We start from the raw sequence: 20397 nt of genomic DNA on the forward strand, positions 1-20397 counted from the left end.
GAATTTTAGGGTTATTTTCCTATATAAAGGAATAGTAGTTACGTAGGATGGTAGGTTAGCTTTTTCATTGTTTAGTTTTAGATTAGTTTTAGTTAGTTTTATTTGTTTTGTGTTTCATTAGTTTAGTTTTAGTTTTATTAATTTGTTATATGTTTAGTTTAGTCTTTTTTTTCTCTTTCTCTCTCCAACTTTTCTCTCTCTCTCCTTTAATTTAAAACTTTTAATCTTACTTTCTCTCTTATTTCTCTCACTACAACTTTTGATTAAATTTCAGTAATATATTCTCTTTCTTTGATCATGTCTCCTTTAATTATTTTGTTTAGTTTAGATTTAGTTTTGTTTCTAGGGTTTATGGGGATATATAAATAATATGAAGGGGTAATTTATTGTTATTGATTGTCAATGCTTAATTAATTTCCTATTGATTGATTTAATGCTCTGTGACTAGACTAGGCCTGATCTTTTATGCATGAGTTTGAAAATATTGATTCGATATTCGAGAGATGAGAATTGATGTTTAGGTCTAGTTTCAATAGGCAGGTTAATTTATAAATGGTTAAGTCGAGATTCGAGAGATAAGATTTAATGCCGGTAGATTAATTATGTGATTGTAATACGTAGTGAAAGCCCTTTATGATCTGATTAATTTATGCATTGATGATTGATTGTTATGTTTTACCCTGGTATATTATTTATTGGTGAACCTATGCCCTAGGTATTTTATTCATTGATTTTCTCTATTCTTATTCTTCCCTACTTTTACTCTTAGTAGTTTAGTTATCCTTTGATTACAATATTTTGGTTACTTAATAATTTAGATTATAATGACGAATTAGGAATAGAAAGACTTGTTTCCCTTTGGATTCGACCCTAATTCCCTATCTACATTAGTTAGAGGATTTAGGAGTTATTTTTGATTAGGTGATACGACTTTAGCCTGTCAAAATTTGGCGTCGTTGCAAGGGAAACGATTTATTTTTATTTCTAGTTGTTATTAAAGTCTAGATTATTATTTTTTATTTTTATTTTATTTTATTTTATTTTTTTATTAGTTGAAAATATCCATGCGTACGCCACTACAAGAATTATATGATTTTTATGCAACACCTGAATACTGTCTTTTTCAATATCGTCTTTGTCATGAAAATCCTAAATGCCCTTATAGTGAGTTTTTTGTGCGTGCTCCGGATGATTTTAGAGTTCTTTCATATGCATATGATCATAATCGGAAACGAATAGTTGCTAATGAAAGTTATTGGAAGGCTCTTGATGAAAAAGTTTACGGACACTATAATAATACGAATGTTATTGAGGATGAAGAACCCGTTATAGAATTTGTGGTTGAAAAATCATGGTTGATGAATTGGTGATTGGAAAATCATTAGTTGTAGAAACGGTGGTTGGTAATTCCTTTGTTGATGATGTTGTTATTTGTGAGGGTAAAATTTAAAGTCATTATTGGATGATAAAGACAATGACTACCTCCATGTTCGTTCTATTAATTCTAAATTTTTAACGGAGGAAGTAGAAGGTTGAGGTGTATTTTCATCTCCTCTTTTGATTTTTCATTCTACCTTGAGTTCTCTTTATGTGCTCCTAACCTTTTCTTTGTAGGGATTAATGTGCTTGCAATTAAGCCCTATCTAGTGCTTAATGAAATGTTTGCAGGAGCATTTGATAAGTTACTCAAGGTGTTGAATTCTTCCGATTGAGAGAAGGAGTATGGTCGAGCGGGACCTTGATAAACTAGCGCTTTGCGGGAGGCAACCCGTACTTTAATTTGCTTTTTAGTTTAGTTTTTTTCTTCTTTTTATGTGTGTGTGTTTTATTTCATTTTTTTTATTTTTCTCTTTTAGAGAGGTAAGGAGAGTGTAACTTATGCTTGTGGGAGTTTATTTTTGTGCAGATTTTGAGCTAGTGAAGGCTTCATTCACGCTGGAACTGCACTCGTATTCGATCGGGCAGAGCTCGCCCGATCAGGCGCGCGTAGCGTCAGCAAAATTTGTCAACTTTGATAGGCCATAACTTTTGCGTTTCTTATCCAATTTAAGAGTGTGACCTATTGTTGGAAATCTCTTCAAGTCTACTTTCCAAGCAATTAGAATCACTGCATTATGACTTATATATCAAAAGTTATGATCGAAAGAGTACATCTGTCTCAAATTTGGACTTTTTCCCACCAACACTTTGTTTCTTTCTTGCCCAAATTTGTTCCAAAGAGATGCATTGCAATCCTCGAGACTTTGGTGACATTATTGTGGTGATGTTGAGGAGTAGTCACCTTGACTACTAGCTTCCCTTTATTAAGACAATGAGGACATTGTCTGATTTATCTTGGGGGAGGTTTTCGTGTTCGTATGGTATATCTTTCACTCCCTTTTTTTTTATTTATTTTTCTTGGTGTGCTTAGTATAGATTTTATTGCTTTATAAGTTAGATTTTATTGCTTTTATAAGTTAGTTTTTATTGCTTTAAAAAAAATCCAAAAATACATTCCAATGAATAATAAATCATACTTCCCTGTGCCCCTTGATTAAAAATTTTCGAAATTGTTTTGATTCTTGGTTATTGATGATAAATATTGTGGATTAGTTGATCATGATTCAATGTTTAATTGTTTGGATGCCTAAACATGCGTCAATTTTGCAAACTACTTGTGAATATAGTGTTTGACTAGTTGATTTGGTTGGGAATGTGTGTTAGTTCCTGGTATGTCAATGAATTTGAGTATTGATTTTCAACTATAAGTAATGTTTGTATGACTCATTATTATGCACATTGTGGAGGACGAAGGCATTTGTTCTTTTAGGTGGCGTTCAGATGATTGTAGAAACATTTGTTCCCTTCTTGCTACCCATGTTGTTGCCTTGACTTTTTGTTGTTTATTAGCCACATTACAAGCCTACTTTGCCCTATTGGTTACTAGTCCCAAGCTTGGCTTGGGGGAGCTATTAGTGAGTGAGGTGAGGGAGTTTGTAGTGTGCTTATTATTTGCACAATTTGGGTGGGTTTTGAGAAGTTATTTTGTTCTTGATCATGTTTATTTTTGATGAGTTTGAAAGTTTAATTTTCTTGAAAAAATAAAGTATGATTTTATGAAAAAAAAGAAGTTCAAAAGAAAAAAAAAGTGAAAAAAAATAAGTGAACTTCAAGAGAAGAAAAAAATTGTTCAATGTTCAAATGTTCTAGTTGGAGGTTGATCAAAAGAAGAAAAATAAGATGATGAGCTTCAATGAAAAATTCAAGTTTGAAAAATAAAGTTTGTTTATTCACTCCAGATCTTTATTATTATATCTTATGAGTGAAATTGTAAGAGTTGGGATTATTTATATTGTTTGGAGTTGTATTTGGTGGATTATTGTTGGGGTTGATTTGTCTAGGAGAGGTTGATTATTATTTATTTTGATCATGGGTTTTACTAGGGTTTGCTCCCTTAAGCATAGCTCTTCTCTCACTTGTTCCCAAATGATTTCTACCTTTTACCCTAGCCTTACATTACAAGCTTTAAAGACCTTCCGACCTTTGTGCATAGAGTTGTATGAATGTGAAAGTGTTGTTTATCAATGCAAGTTATGATTTGACATATTTCGAGTCAACTAGTAGGTTGAGTATAAATCTTTTTAAACACACGAGAGTGTGAGTTTGGGGGGACATTGTTCACATTAAAGGGGTGGTTGGAGAGCGATCGAGTACATCTTTTACTCGCCACATAAATGAGAGTTGAGTGTGTGAGCACTAGTCTTGAATTCTATATGCTCTTGTGGTTTGCTCTATTTGACAATTGTTAGGGAAGATTGGTAGTTGGATGGATTTAATTGATTGACTTTGATACATGTTTGTCGACTTTACCTTGAATTGTATTTATCGATTTAAATTATTTTGGGGGTGAAGTATTGATTTATTTATTCATTGCTTTGCTTAGGGATAAGCAAAGGTTTGGCTTGGGGAGTTTCATAAATCTATTTATATATATATTTTTATTCCCGTCCCACGGTCATATTTGTGCTTAATTGAGCTCTACGGAGCTATTTTTATTACTAATATACGTTTTGTAGTGTTTTTGTGGAGTTGGCATTATTTTATAGGAATTTGCAGATTTATGATAATTCCCGAGCTTATTGAGCCACTACGAAGACATTGGAGCCGGATCGTATTTTATGACCGTATATTTAAAGCCCAGGACCGAGATAAAGAAATTTAGTTCGGTGATTCAAGGCTCGATATATGAGGAGGTCCAGGATTTTACAAGATTATACAAGTTATTATTACGGACCAAGCAAGTGAAGAAACTAAGGCTAATAAACTCTAAAAGCCCAAGTCAAAACCTACAAGGCCTGGTAAATAGATGGGTTCGATCTCCTTGGGCCCTACTCCAGCTGACCCCGTATTTGCTCCAAATTCACGCGGCTTTTGTATTTGGGGATTTATTCTTTGTTGGTTAATGGGATCTTTAGGGTTATTTCCTATATAAAGGAATAGTAGTTACGTAGGATGGTAGGTTAGCTTTTTCATTGTTTAGTTTTAGATTAGTTTTAGTTAGTTTTATTTGTTTTGTGTTTCATTAGTTTAGTTTTAGTTTTATTAATTTGTTATTCGTTTTAGTTTAGTCTTTTTTTCTCTTTCTCTCTCCAACTTTTCTCTCTCTCTCTCCTTTTAATTAAAACTCTTAATCTTACTTTCTCTCTTATTTCTCTCTCTACAACTTTTGATTTAATTTCAGTAATTTATTCTCTTTCTTTGATCATGTCTCCTTTAATTGTTTTGTTTAGTTTAGATTTAATTATGTGTGAGTAGTTTTCTTTCTAGGTTTATAGGGATCTATAAATAATATGAAGGGGTAATTTATTGTTATTGAATGTCAATGCTTAATTAATTTCCTATTGATTGATTTAATGCTCTGTGACTAGATCAGGCCTGATCTTTTATGCATGAGTTTGACAATATTGATTCGAGATTCGAGAGATGAGAATTGATGTTTAGGTCTAGGTTCAATAGGCAGGTTAATTTATAAATGGTTAAGTCGAGATTCGAGAGATGAGATTTAATACCGGTAGATTAATTATGTGATTGTAATACGTAGTGAAAGTCCTTTATGATCTGATTAATTTATGCATTGATGATTGATTGTTATGTTTTACCCTGGAATATTATTTATTGGTGAACCTATGCCCTAGGTATTTTATTCATTGATTTTATCTATTCTTATTCTTATCTACTTTTACTCTTAGTAGTTTTAGTTATCCTTCGATTACAATATTTTGGTTACTTAATAATTTAGATTATAATAACTAATTAGGAATAGAAAGACTTGTTTCCCTGTGGATTCGACCCTACTTCCCTATCTACATTAGTTAGAGGATTTAGGAATTATTTTTGATTAGGTGATACGACTTTAGCCTGTCATCGGCCCAACGCATTCTTTCACTTGAAAGACCACATCGAGCTATGGATGATTTTTGTATACTAGAAATTTTCTAGGGATGGTTGCTTTTTCTACTAAGTCGGCCTACTCTTTGTTGGTTAGACAATCCGTCGTTTCAATTGTCAGTTCTCCGGCTCCTAATCAGTGGTGGAAATCCTTCTGGGGTCTTCCCCTTCTACCTCGATTCAAGGTGTTTTGTTGGAAGATACTTCATAATGCCCTACCATTATTGGAAACTCTGGCTTCCAGAGGTCTTCCGGTGGATCCACTTTGCTGCTTTTGTCGTCTGCATTCTTAAACGACTGCCCACTTGTTCAAAGATTGTCCCTTAATTAGTTCCCTTCGGGATTTAGCCTTCCCCTCTCTGAATAGTGTGGCCTGGTGGTCTTGCACTTCAAGGAGTCCAAGGATTAGATAGGTCTCACATCCTTCGTCTCCTTCCTATGGACTATCTGGATTATTAGGAATGACAGTGTTTTTTCGACAGGCGGTTTGGTCTCCCTGTTTAATTTCATCGTCTCTCTAGGGAATGGACAGCTAGAGCCCTTCAGGCTCAGGAGTTCCGTCGACACCTTACCTCCTTGGCTGGAATTCCTCTTAAGCCGGTCCACCAAGTGGCTCCTTTGTGTATACAGGGGGATTCTACGGATATCTTAGATCATTGTTTAGTTTTTGATGGAGCCTGGCTTTGCAGTGATAATCGTGCAGGTGCTGGCTGGATTATTTGAGATGCGAACTCTGATAGAGTTTCTCGGGGGTGGAGCGTGTGCTTGTCGGGCTCATAATGCTCTTCAGGCGGAACTGCAGGCCTTCTTAGGGGGCCTCCGGTTGGCCTTGCGCAGGGACCTTCTGCGTATTCTTGTTTATACTGATGCGCTCTGCTCGTTTCCTTGTTCCAGTTGTCTCGGTCCCTTTGATATCTCCTACTTCTGGTTGCTACGGGAAATTCAAGAGCTTCTTCCCCGCTTTTTTGTCTTGTCGGCTATGTAAGGTGCCTCGACAGTGGATCGCTCTAGCACATTGGTTGGCAGTTAGTGCTCGGGATCGTCGCTACCTTTGTTAGTCCTTTTAGTTTTGCAGTTTTTGTTTGTTTTGTTAGTGATCTTTGTCAAAATAAATAAATAAATAAGTAACAAACTATAACCATTACTGAGTAATATTTATTTTGATATCTTATAAACATATATTCAAATGAATTTTTTTTTTCCCAAATGAGAAGCTCTTTTACCATTTCCACTTACAACAAGCATAAGGGTATTAGAGCAAGATAAACTAAGATCTTACTAACTCATCACGCTTATTCACATAGTGTTGCTTATAACACCATTCAGAAGCTGAGATTTGGTATAGGGAGAAGTACATCGTCAACAAAATCATACACACTGTCCGAAACTCCAAATATTAATATTAACTACAGAAACTGATTTCATTTATAATCAAGAAATGACTCTCTATACACAAAAATAATAGTAATAATTTAATCTTGTTCAAGAAAAGAAAAAATAAATCATCAAAACTTCTCAGCCATTATAGCCCATCACATCTCACCTAATGCTTTTTTAATATCACCCTGCAGAACAAGAGGTCAAAGAAGAACATTCAGATTTCTGGAAATATAGCAATGAGAGTGCGAGATGTAAAGATGAGGAAAGACTGGAAGAGCATGAAGCACCTCGATGGAAAGCGGAGGAGTTGTTGTACCATATCGTTTGACGACTTTTCCATCCTTGCCAACGAGGAACTTTGTAAAGTTCCATTTGACACTGTTTCCAAAAAGAGATGAACGCTTACTTGCTTTAAGGAATTTGTACACAGGGGCTGTCTTCGGTCCATTGACGCATACCTGTTACAACAAATTCAAGTACAAACAATTGGGAAGTGGCAGAAAATGTGATATTAGTAGCTTAGTGCTATAGCTGGAAACAGATAGATAAATAATTATGCACAAATATATCAGTAACCAGGTTAGCTTCAGCTCTTGTTAGTGTAATGGGAGTTCAAGGAATACCACTAAACAAGAGTTATTTCTGTAATCTCTACTTTTTTCTTTTCTCACCCACCTTTTCTTTGTTTCATCTTGTTTAAATAGCTGTGTTCGAAAATTGTCTTCTGTCACTTGGGTTCCCCCACCCCACTTGGTCAAGCAGCACACGAAGGGGTGGGTGTGTTCAAGAAAATTTTTAAATGCAAACATCCTAAAGAACTGATGCGATATGCTCCTTGACTATAGATAAGAGAGGTGCATACGAGAAAAAGATAAGAGAGGTGCACTAGTTGCTCGTGCCCACTAATATAGACCCACGGCAGTGAACTATCAACTTAACACACCGTTCACTGGTTCAACACCCCCTCCACCACCCCCCCCCCCCCCCAACCCCAAAAAAAGGGGGGGGGGGCAGTGGGAGCACATTAACTTCCGATGCTCTGACAATACGCAGTGTGGAATTCAAATATGGGAGTGCCAAATGTGCATGATCAAAGTGGCAAAATCACTATTTACAGTGAGTCAGAAACCTAAGACCTGTCAACCAGAGAATATTCAAGTGGAATTCCATTTGACTGTTCACGATATTCTGACCTGATTGTTGCTGTTATTTTTCAAATAATAAGATGCTGATAAATGGAAGCTGCAGGCCAGCTGCTGATCTAGGGCTGAGGAAATTCTTGATTTTTTTTTTTTTTTTTTATTTAGTGGGTTGAAATATACACAACTGTTATATAATTTTCACTTTTAAATCAAATTTCTTTTCAGGAAGAGAAGCTTAATACAACTGCTAGATAAGCAAGCCAGTGACCAAGCCGTACTTAACACTACTTTCATTCCTTGTCGTCAAGCAAATCCATTTTACTTTGAAATAGTTTCTTTGGGCATAATCCCTCAAAAAGTAGGAGGCTCAGGTTTTGATAGCCCTCTAAGATATAAATTAATTATTAATAAATATAATTCATTAAAAATTAAAGAAAATTTCATCATTAAAAAGACAGGAAAATTTCTAAACCTAAACTAATAATAATTTTTTTCCCCTCATTCAATATCAGTTAGATAGGATACACTACCATAAAAAAATCCAAAAGGATGCAGAGGACACCATTCTATGGTCTCTATTGTCTATCACACAAAACCTGCCAACTACAAGTTCAGCCCATGAAATCCAATTATGCCTTTTCAAGTTTCAAACCACAAAGCCAAAAATGGGTAAAATCTAATCATTCCTTTTCAGCCACAAAACTACCAGTGAGAAATACCCAATCTTTCCTTTTCAACCACAAAGCCATAAATGCTCTCCTCCCTCATACTTCCACATAATAACATCATACCAGTAAATGCTTCATGAAAGACCCAAACCACAACCATCAAATCCCAACATATTTCATAATAAGAAACTAATCTACTATACAATAATATACTGCTCTTAGATTCCTCACCAATGGCAAGAAAATATGAAACCCAAAATTTTCACTGTTAGGTACGTAGCACTAACATAAGAAATTTGACACATAGGGTCTAAAGTCTAGCATGTATTGAGCCATACTGAACATGCAGTCAATAAAATTGTTTTGATTTGCCTTAGAGACCTTTGCTTTCCAACTAAGTGATAGAAGACGAAGTATATTTTATAAGGTGTTGTATGAAAGAGTACTCAAAGAATTTTAGAAAAAGGAAAAATCGTCGAACACTCCTAAGAAATTTGTAAGCCACCCTAAAAATAAATAAAAAATCAATGCCTACTCCTGACCTCAACTAAAAAGGAAGTTACAATCAGAACACACTGCATAGTAGGAAGCTGAAAGACAACAAAAAGAAATGTAAAAAAGGCCATGGAATCCTCAATCAATCAAAGCCTTAATCCCATAAGTGGGAATATGACCAAGGGATAATTGAACAAAAACACCTAGATCATAAATGCAAAAGCATCATATTTGTTGCTTCTAAAGACTGGGTACCAAAAGGGAACTTGATTCAAGGTAGAATGAAAAAATATATATAGCAACCAAGAAAATGTTCCAAGGCCATATAACAGCGACATAGTTCTCCTCACAGAGCCTAGATCTCTTTTGTCCCATTACTATAAAATATAAATCATCTCTTGTATCCTCCACATTCTAGATAAAATAAAGTTTCTAACAGACGACATGTGAAGGTATATTATTACTAAACATGAAAAAGGCCACACATCAAAAGAAATCCGCACAAGATTATAAACTAAGGAATGCTCAATGAGGACAAGTATACATTCCACAAAAATGAAACTCCCAGCAAAAAAACTGCAAACTTACCTTTTGAAAAATGGGATACTCAGCACTGAATCTTGTACAAGCAAAATTTGCAGCATCTTCACTTGTCCCAGGTTCTTGCTTTAGAAATTGATTGCAAGGAAAAGCCAAGACTTCAAAACCTGAGATACCAGATGCAAAATGACTTTTTCAATAAAAAAAAAAAGGGGGGGGACAAAAAGGTTTCAGTTGAGTATAAAGAGATCGAAATGAGTGAATAACTTCTCTGAATAAAGCACAGTTAGCACAACTGATTCAATAAAAACTTAAAACAATTTTCATTCACAATCACTCGCCTACGTTTCCTAATCTCTTTTTGTGTCCCTTCACTCACACACCTAGCTCTAAGAAGAAGAAAGGCATTGACATCTCTTAAAAGTCCGAATTAAAGTGAGTACCAACTACCAAGATATTTAATGTCATGTTCACTTCAGACATCCCCTTCAAGCTTCAACCAGTCATAATACATACATATAAGACCCTTCATTGCTAATAGAGAAAATTCGTTTTGGACAATACATTTGTGATGAGTCTTTGGGTTTTTTTTTTTGGATGAATTATTAGTGTGACAATCCAATAATGCAAAGCATGTATTCAATGCACTGTGTCATCCTAGAAAAATCATTTCATTCTTCATTGATGAGATTTTTTTAATTTTATGAATAATTAGTGTGACAATCCAACAATGCAAAGCATTTATTCAATGCATTGTCATCCTAGAAAGATTAGTCATTTCATTCTCCATCGGAACTCCGCCACTAGGTTTTCCGCTGCAGTCCCAAGCCTGGATAAAGGAGGGTTACGATAGGCCAGTGACATCCAATGTAAAACTTTGTCACATTGCTTGACATGAGCCACAATTATTGAGAGTACTACTAGGATCGCTGACCTCTTGGGAAGTTCTCATGTTGGATTAAGGCATTCAAGCAGAAGAAAAAGATGAAACTCATGAAAGTTTAAGTTCTTTTAAATTCTAAGTTCTAGCAACAGGTTCCAAAGATTCCTAGATCACCACCAAGGTTATGAAGGAAACAATTGAGTCAATAACGTGTATCAGACAAAAAAGTCCTGCATATGCCTAGAATCAACACTAATCCATAAGAAATCAATAGGTAAACAATAATAAAAACCCCACAATTTACACTGTATTTGCAACATAGGAAAAGAAAATATATTATTAAAGGTACATATGGATATGGTATTATGATTAAGGACTATTAGACTCCAATGTCCGACACAATTCTTCGTCTAACAGTGATCCAGTAGTAAACAAGTCTACCAACATTATTACTTATTCATTATTCCCATCCCATTTTCAAAACCATGGATTTAAAAAGAGCCATCTCCTGAACCCTACTGCCATCTCGCAAATAGTATCACCAATAGAATCATTATAATCTCTCATTAGTCATACACAACAAATAACCCCCAATCTTTTTTCTCAAATCCTTCCACTTTTCCTCCTGCTCCCAGAACCATCACAAAATAATTTTCTAAATTTGGTCATTTTCTCAATATCTCACACTAATTTCACTAATTGTAGTTCTAACTTCACAAACAAAAGACAATCACAAGTTTATCATACTAATACATAACAACCCAAAAACAAAACAAACAAAAAGCAAAAATCTTACCATTATCCCTGTATTTCTGGTACAATTCTGTCAACTGGGTATAATTTACATTGGTAAACCCACTGCATATACCAACAAAAACAACAAAAACACAAATTCTTACACTATAAACAACAAAATATAATAAATTCAAAAATCAACAAACCAATTTAAATCAATGTAAAGTAGGATTACCATTTTGAAGCAACGTTGACAACCAAAAGAACTTTCCCTTTATACATACTTAGATCAACATCCTTTCCCTTATTATCCTATTCACACAATTGAAATTATAATAAATACCTTACATCCAATTTTGGATTTCTCAAGTGGGATAATACAATTTTTCATATAAATCAACCAAAAAAAAAAAAGAAAAAATTTCAATTACCTTAACAGTAAATTCATGGATGGATTGTTGTGGGACTGATTCAACAGCACCCATTTGAGTGGAAAATGAAATAAAATTAAACAAAAATAAAAAAAAAAAAAAATTATAGTCCCTTTTATCTGAAACTAAGATCGACTAAAGATTGAGTAGATGAAGATGATTGTGTTTGTGTGTGTAGGTTTTTTTTTTTGAGGGAATGTGTTTGTGTGTGTAGGTTGTTAGCTGCCATAAGAAACGCGGCAAACACTGATTTATTTACACAGGATGGTATTGGGTGGGCCTCCAAGGTAGGGGCATTTTCATTATTATTATTTTTATTGGTAGAAAAGCATTAATTAAAAATGTTGGTAGTGGTTGTTCCACCTTAATTAGATTAAATAATAATAATAATAATAATAATAATAATAATAATAATAATAATAATAATAAAAACAATAATCTAATATATATATAAATAAATTAGGCATTTTTCGGGAGCATTTGATGCGCCACATAAGAAAAAGGTATTATTTTGACCAATGAAATTTTAGATTAATAATTTATTTTTAGAATTAAAAAAATTCACTCGCCACCTAAGAAAAAGTGACGAATAAGATTTAAGAATTTTGCCATAAAAATAACGAATAGTGAACAATTGAAATTTAAATTATTTTAAAAACTAATAATTATGTTTTTTACATATATGGATGTAAATCTTTGATCGTAAATATCTTTAATCTCTCCCTAGCAAATATTATAAAAATTAGATATTAAAAATGTACTCATCGAAACGAATAAAACTAAATCTCATATCACTATGTTTTTTCCTTATATACAAAGAGAAATTTAGAAGATTCCCCCTAATTTTTTTAATAGTTAAAAGATTTTAGATGAGACTGACATTTTGAACAGAACGAGTATATAAAAAAACGCATTTGCAAAGAACTTATTTTAATCAATAAATAAAATGATTTGTCATTTATTTTTTATTAAGAAAAATTAAAGAATAAGGTTTGGAATTTTAAATTCAAGCGCCACGTAAAAAAAAATAAACCTATGAAAGATAACTTTAGTGTTAAAATTTAAAAAAAAAAATTATCTTATGATATTAGGAATTTTATTCAAATATCCGATGAATGATCTTCATATTAAAAAAATCTTAAATTAATTAAAAAGATTTACTAGAACCGTGCATCGCACGGGCTTATATCTAGTAATAATAATTATACTCCCTCCATCCCCAATTGATAGTCACTTTTGAAGAAAAATCACGAGAATTAAGGAGAATTAAAGAAAGTATATTGAAAAAGTAAATTTACATTGGGTATGCAAAAAAATAGAGAGAAAAAGTAATTAAAGTACATGGGAAAGTAAAATTTACATTGGAAAGTTAAATTTGCACAAATATTTTTGCAAATGTTAGAGAATTTTGGTAAAAAAATACTATTAATGGTACTTGAAAAAAACAAATGTGACTTACATTTTGGGTGCCCAAAAATGGCATAAGTGACTATCAATCGGGGACAGAGGGAGTAATTATTATTATTATTATTATTATTATTATTATTATTATTATTATTATTATTATTATTATTATTATTATTATCTAAAAAACAAAAGTCATACAACCTACAATAAATTAGTGGGAAGCCGAGATACAATTTGAGCTCCCACTCCTCTAGCTATAGCAAAGCTTACCTTAGTGAAGATATGAGCTGCCGCACGAGCTCCAATGTCTTACGTCGTCGAGAACCACTGAACCCGCTTCAGCAATGCAACAGGCCCCTTCTCTAATCCCACAAGAGAAGAAAAGGAGAAGGGGATGAAACCATATCCATTCGCCCGACAACGAGCTTCGTACTTAACCCGCTTCCAATGAGTCGCATCAACCACAACCCGTCCAGGAACAAAAGTCATCTAGCCCTGTTTATGTCAAAGGAAAAGACCATGTGAAGTCGACACATACATCATGACCACAATTCCATGAATAAAGTAACATATCGGCAGGTCTGAGGGCTCCGTCATTCCTCCCGACAATCCTATGTCAACCTCCTATCTTGCTGAAATCCCAGATGTGTAGCGAATATCAACAAGGGTATCCCGAACAACATTATGTCGATGTTTAATACCCACAATGCCAGCACACGACGACGGATGGTCGCCGAAAATATCCCCAGTAAAAACCCCAAGCAGAGCACGCCGTCGAGATAGAGAACAATGGAACACCCATCCGGTAGAACAGCACACATCGGTATGTTTTCGCGTTCATCGTCTGACTCAACCCAAAAATAGGGACAACCCATAGCCAAGCAAAGGTGTGAACTCCTTGCTGCGATTTCCACAATGCTGATTGACGAGAAGATAAAGAGAATGTGGATTCTAACAAATGTGGTAATCTTTTTGAAATATATATCTACCGATTTCTTCGGGATTTTAGGGGCAGCGATCTTACTAGGATTACTCAAAATTTCATACTCAACCACTCCATTATATAGAAGCAACGCATCCGCGAAGACTCGACCTAGGCCAACAACGCTAGCATGCCGTAAAATCTGTGTCTGCAACCCAACAAACTATAACCGAGAGGCAAGAAAGGCATAATGACTAACATCACCTGCGGAATAAACACCAAGTCCGCCAAATGCAAATGGTAAGGTGGCAAGCCGCTACTGCCCATCGCCAAACCCAGGACCTGAAGCAGTAACGATACGCTCTAAGGACGATCAAAGAGCCTTGTAAAAAGTGCGCTAAGCCACCTCAAAAGTACTAGGAGGACAAGTACGTAGAGAAAATTAGAGTTTAGAAACTCCGGTACATGCCCTAAGTAACAACAACTCACACTAGGGATCATCGAGCTTAGCAACTCTATCCATTAAAGCAATGGTCTTGGTTACCCTCTGTATCACAAGGTCACCTCCAAAACCGGGATCAGAACTAGCTAGACCGCCAAGTAACTTAACACCATGTGAAGGTCGAGAAATATTAGTCGGAAAGACACCCACAAGCCTGCTTCGAGGGTCCTCTAAAGGCCAGAAAACTTCAATTTTTTCCACATTGTGATGTAACCCAAAACGAGGCCCTTCCTCCATGATCAACTCCAAAACTTTCCCTATCACTAAAGTGTCACCAATAACATTGTTGTCATCCAAATACCACGCCTGAAGACATAAGTCAAAAGCATCTCTGTTTTTACAAACCAGGAGCTGTAAAACCAAAGCAAAAAGTAGAGGACCAAGGGGAACACCCTGCTGCACCCCCTGACACGGCCATAAGGATTGGTCCCCATAATATAATCTGGCTGGATTTGAATAGAAAAATTCAACCCATCGCAAAATGCCCATACAATGACGACAAACTTCACGTAACATGACCGTACGATCAATAAGATTGAAGGCATTTTGAAAATCCACTAATAACATAGAAAGACCAACCTCAGAACTGCGATCCTCAAGCAACTGATTGAAAAATACCAAACTACTTAACTTGGAAGTATATTGATAGTATGACATAATGTGTGAGATTTGCTAATGTACAAAATGGCAATATTTTATGGAGTAAATTTTTTTAAGTTAAAGTGGAATGATGATGTGAATTGGAGGGAAAGATTGAAAGGGTCAATGTGGGTGTAAAAATGCAAATAAGTCAATAAAAAAGATTATTGACCTTTCAGCTAGAGACCTTTTTAGTGTATGATCAATATATGATTCCCAAAATAAATAAAAAAATAAGAAAAGGTAAATTATCATTAAAATGAGAACACAAATATAAGTAGGAGGTTTTAAAGAAATAATAGGCTGGCGATTGAATTAGATGCAAGGAGAAAGAGATGATAAAAGCATACTAATGCTATTGCTAACACTAATCTAGGCTACTAAACCTAAAGTATTAAAGAACTAAGAATTGTGAAGCTTAAAGAAATGTAAATTGCAATGTTGTTTTTGATCCCTGATTATGATGTGTCTTACGGTTTATATAGAGAAATTAGATGGAAATTATGCATTGCAGACTTTGCACTTATTTCCCACTTTCTAGTGACAGTTATCGGCCTTATTGAAAACTTTTCCTTTTGACGCTTCAAAGAGTTTGAAAAATTGAACATCAACATTTATCTTATTTGTCGTGTTTCATGTCTTCCATAATCTTCTACAGTCATTGTCCTTTGAAAGATCGCAAGTCTATGAGCTAATTCATTCTCATCCCTTAGAACATGTGTGACAACAACTTCCTATCCTAGCTCCTTAACCATGGTCAAACCATCATTCGATAGCATACAATTTAGCAGCTAGAGAGTTTATTTATTTTTGGGATTGTATTTAGCTAAGAACCCCAGGCCACATATCAGGTTTCATTTTAGCGTCTTATTACCCCTTTACCTGCAACAACTTTGCTAATATGTGCTCCATAAGAGTTCAACTTGAAGAAACCATCCTTGGGGGGACACCAACTCTATTTACCACTATTGTACTATACTTTCTCCTCGCCCTTACAATTCTTAATATGATTAGATAACTGTAGACACCCATTTGTGTCTCCCTAAAATCAAACCCAGTGATGAATACCTTTCACGTCGAATTATAATCGAATGAAGTGAAAGTGTGGAAAGTCTAGTGTTGCGGTTAGTTTTTAAATTCTCTCTTTCTGTTTTCAAAAACCTATTTTATGAAAATAGTCAATCCAGTTTAGTTTGGTCCATGACAAGGGTCCAATAATAGTGTAGTTGGATAGGGCTTGAAAGGAGCTTTCCAACGATATATTATAAGCCCAATTCCGATGAATAATGAGGAAGTTATAACCAAATTACTAAACTGAGCCCGGTTTGATCTTTATATGCGGCCTAATGATCTAGAGGAGAGCCTATTATGAATTATCATTCCTAATGCAATTAGGATTGATTATAGTCTTCTAGAAGCTTCTAGAAGGTTCTTTTGAATCCTAATGTGATTAGGATCGATAATTAAGTTTTATGAGTTTTATTTGGAATAAAAGAAGTGTTTAAAATGAAATTACGATTTTACCCCTCGTACGGACTTTTACGCTTAATTTTATCAAAAAATAGAAAACGTGTGGAAAATCGCATGCAGCGCCGAATGTCAGGTTGTCGCCTAGCAACAGACCCTGTCGCGCGGCGACAGGGGCTATTGAGGCGACAGAGGCGTGTGTTATTCCTCTTCAAACTCTAACTATTTTCATTATAAATAGCGTCCTTAGACCTCAATCACCAATTCTCATCAGTTCTCCATCTAATTCTCACTAACTCTCATCAAGAAATCTTGATATTCTCTCTCTCTCTTTTTCTAAACCAACCCCTTTACCAATAAAATTCTGCATTCACAAGATCTAGACACACCTAACTAAATTCGAAGTTGCCTTCGTCCTAGACGTGAAAGGTTGATATTTCTGAGGGTTTAGTCCCAAATATCTATTTCAATTATTTAATTTAATTGTTTGATTTTATATTTTCTTTGAAGTTACTAACGTGTGTATTTTGTTATTAGAAAGAGGTATGAGGCATCCAAGTAAGTACTTTAATTGTTTAATTGATATTACGGTATAGAAATCATGCTTAGATTGTTATTTTGATTCATAGTATCATGTTATGATATTTTATTGCTTCCTAGTATCATGTTTAAGGTAATAACTAAAAATTCCTAATATCAAGTATGATTGTTGTGAATGCTTCTTATTGTCTTTCCTAATAGCATGTTAATATCATGTTAGGGCTAAAGCTTTGATCTTTAATGTTTAGTGACATGCTAGAGTTTGTTATTAATCTTTTTATTATCATGCCTAAGATCTTGCTATTATTATGCTTTATTGTTAACATGATTATTTTTATTATTATTATTATTGTGTTGCTTGATATTTATTGTTATTGCTTGATCACGCCTTTTATGCATGTTTAAAGGGAATTTGTACTTGTAATCACGCTTAATAAGATAATTAATAATCTTGTTTATGATTAATATGATTATAATTCAAGTGATCGTCAATAATAGATTTATTTGTGCATTAATATTCAACCAACATAGATAAACAGGTTAGGATAAACCTAATGATTGCATGTTATTCAGAAAGCGCACATGAATACGAGAAGAATAAAGTAGAGGCCTATTTTTAGGGCAGGTTTAATCTCTTTTAGATTGGATTTGAACCTTCATCCCCGAACTCCTAGTCTTGGTTCCAGACCTATTGGAGTTGACAATATCTTAGATCGTTAAGGGGGTGTAACCTTCATCCTGTGAACGGTTTACAAGTTCCTAAAACTTGTTGGCGACTCTTTTGCTCTAGCTTCCTTCCCTTTGGACGCCACCATGCTTAAGTGTATGATTACAGTGGGGTTCAAGTTTCGGGTAATGCTTGAAAAATTCCCTACAGTTTTTGGCGACTTCACTGAGGAGGATTTCTATTTTTATTCCAAAAATTTATTTTGGCAATTATTTATAATGAGTGGATGAGACTCGAAAAGTTCTAAGTATTTCATGTGCGTAATTTTGATTAACATTATTGTCATATGCATAAAAAAAAAGGGTTCTCATTGGAAAGATCATCTGTAATGAGTAAAAAAAAACATAGGATTTTTACACGTAGGAAATTTGAGGAATATCTTTCACAACTAGAATCGAAATAATATTGCGAAAGCTGGAAAATTCTAAGAACATAGACAGTTGCTGAGGCATGTAGGATCTGGCGTCTTGGAAAACAGATCCTGTCGCCAAAGATATGGTTCTGTCGCCTGGCGACAGGGCTCATACCCTGGCGACAATCTCTGTTGGCTGGCGCTGCGTTCTTCCAATACCGAGCCAGAAATCTGCCTTCTTGTTTTGCCTAGTTCTAGCACTGTTGGCTCGATTCTACTTCTTGATTGAGTTTTTCTCACTTTTCTAAAACCCATATGTGTTCTACATACGGAGATAACCCTCTGGGAATTCATGCTCCATCTACTTGATTGAACGCTTTGAGCAACAAAGGGTACATCTGAGAATGTTGAATTCACCAAACCATGGAAGCGAGTTTAACTCGCGGGGTCCCATCCACACGCGCCAACCCTTCCAAAGGTAAGGCTTCCACACGGTGCATCCGGACTCATAACCATGGACTTTATTTGACTAACCCATATCGTGAACTTTAGAGAACTAGAGCCATGGTTAGGTTGCAAACTCATTGCATCATATTGTGACTACTTGACTACTTGTGCATCTCTTACTTGTGCATACTTATTATGTGACTAAACTAATCGTTTGGTTTGACTTGTGTTTGTAAATAAGCCTTAATAAACTAACCAATGACTAAAGGGCTTTTCTTAATTAATTGATTAATTAATTTGAGCTAAAAAAAAATTATACCTTAAATCGAGTCTTAGTTCCTTTAAGTCAAACCCGGATTTTTATTCCCGTATATTGTACAAGCGTCAACTTGTTTTGGTCATATCCGGAGTTATAGGAATAACTACGAGTAGTACAACCCATGGATCTGTAGCTCCGAGTTTTATCTTTAATTTGGTGTTGGTTTCATCCCAATCAGATTCACAGATTACAAGTTATGACTAAAATATCACAGCATGTCCAGTTTAATGCATATACATGAAGTCTTAACTAAAGCTATGTTTGGATAACAAAAAATGGAAGGAAAGGTAGAGAAGGGAAAAAAAGGGAGACAAACTTCCTTGTTTGGATAATATGTTGGGGGAGGGGAGGGAGAGGGAGGGATCCATTTTCCCTCCTCCTTTAATAAAGACCATCCCTTCAAAATTACAGAGATTTGAAGGGAAAATGAAGCTCATCATTTCCTCCACTTTCCCGTCCTTCCCCTTCCTCCTATTTCCCTCCCTTCCATTTCCCTTATAATTTGTTATCCAAAAATAGCATTAGTCTTTTCTTGAGTCTAGTCACATAGTCTAGCCACATGGTCATGACACGAGTCTCAACATGTCACCTACACTCACTAGTCTTAGCACACACTTTGTATATGTCACCATGACCATGTCTTAGGTTCATGCATGAGTCATTTTCCATCATTCGAGTGGGGGGTCCAATCTATTCCCATTCTCTTCCACATTCTCTTCCATGTTGAATAGAGCTTGAGTAAAAATAAATAATAAAATACTTATCTCTAATTTCCCTTTCCACAGTACTTGGTGAAGGAGAGAAGGGCGATTGATCAAGGACAAAACCTTCATTCAAGTTCAACTTTTTGATAAACCAATCAGCCGAAAAAGAAAAGCTAAGAAGATAATGGAAAGTCAAGAAGAAGTCAATGAGCTTAAGAAGGAAATGGTTGACGTGACTGAGGGGTTGAAGGCTTTAACCCTTCACATCAATGACCCTGTGAAACAACAACATATGAAGCTCATGAGAAAGCTTGAGAAAAATCTCCAATGACTATAGATTTCAGGGCATTAGCTCACAAGGGGTCTCAGTGAACAAGGAGCTTCTTCCGCAGAATTTCAAAGCCAATGACATCCCTAAGTTCGAGGCAACAGATAATCCTTACTTCCACTTAAGGCCTTTGAAACTATAACGAACATTAAGGGGATTGATAAGAATATTTTTCACTCTTTATTCTCAATGTCTTTAGAAACCGTTTGTCAACATTGGTTCTTTTCTCTTGATAAAGAAAAAACCTCCACTTGGGATGGAATAAAAAACACTTTCATTGACAGATATAAGTGTAATATTCAAGTCGAAATCGATTATAGACAACTTAAGATGCTAAGACAA

General features: G+C 34.9%; 1 protein-coding gene across 1 annotated transcript; it reads right to left on the reverse strand.

Moving 5' to 3' along the window:
- Positions 1 to 6733: 6733 nt before the first annotated feature.
- On the reverse strand, positions 6734 to 11970 carry LOC110713461 (probable glutathione peroxidase 5). Its single transcript, XM_021891904.1, has 6 exons — positions 11702 to 11970; positions 11506 to 11582; positions 11332 to 11393; positions 9701 to 9819; positions 7095 to 7265; positions 6734 to 6992 (listed from the first exon to the last, which is right to left on the reverse strand). The coding sequence occupies exons 1-6, from the start codon at positions 11753 to 11755 to the stop codon at positions 6960 to 6962; spliced, it is 516 nt and encodes a 171-aa protein (XP_021747596.1). The 5' UTR covers positions 11756 to 11970; the 3' UTR covers positions 6734 to 6959.
- Between the last annotated feature and the right edge of the window lie 8427 nt (positions 11971 to 20397).

This window comes from Chenopodium quinoa, unplaced genomic scaffold (assembly GCF_001683475.1).
Source record: "Chenopodium quinoa cultivar QQ74 unplaced genomic scaffold, ASM168347v1, whole genome shotgun sequence".
Lineage (NCBI taxonomy): Eukaryota > Viridiplantae > Streptophyta > Magnoliopsida > Caryophyllales > Amaranthaceae > Chenopodium > Chenopodium quinoa.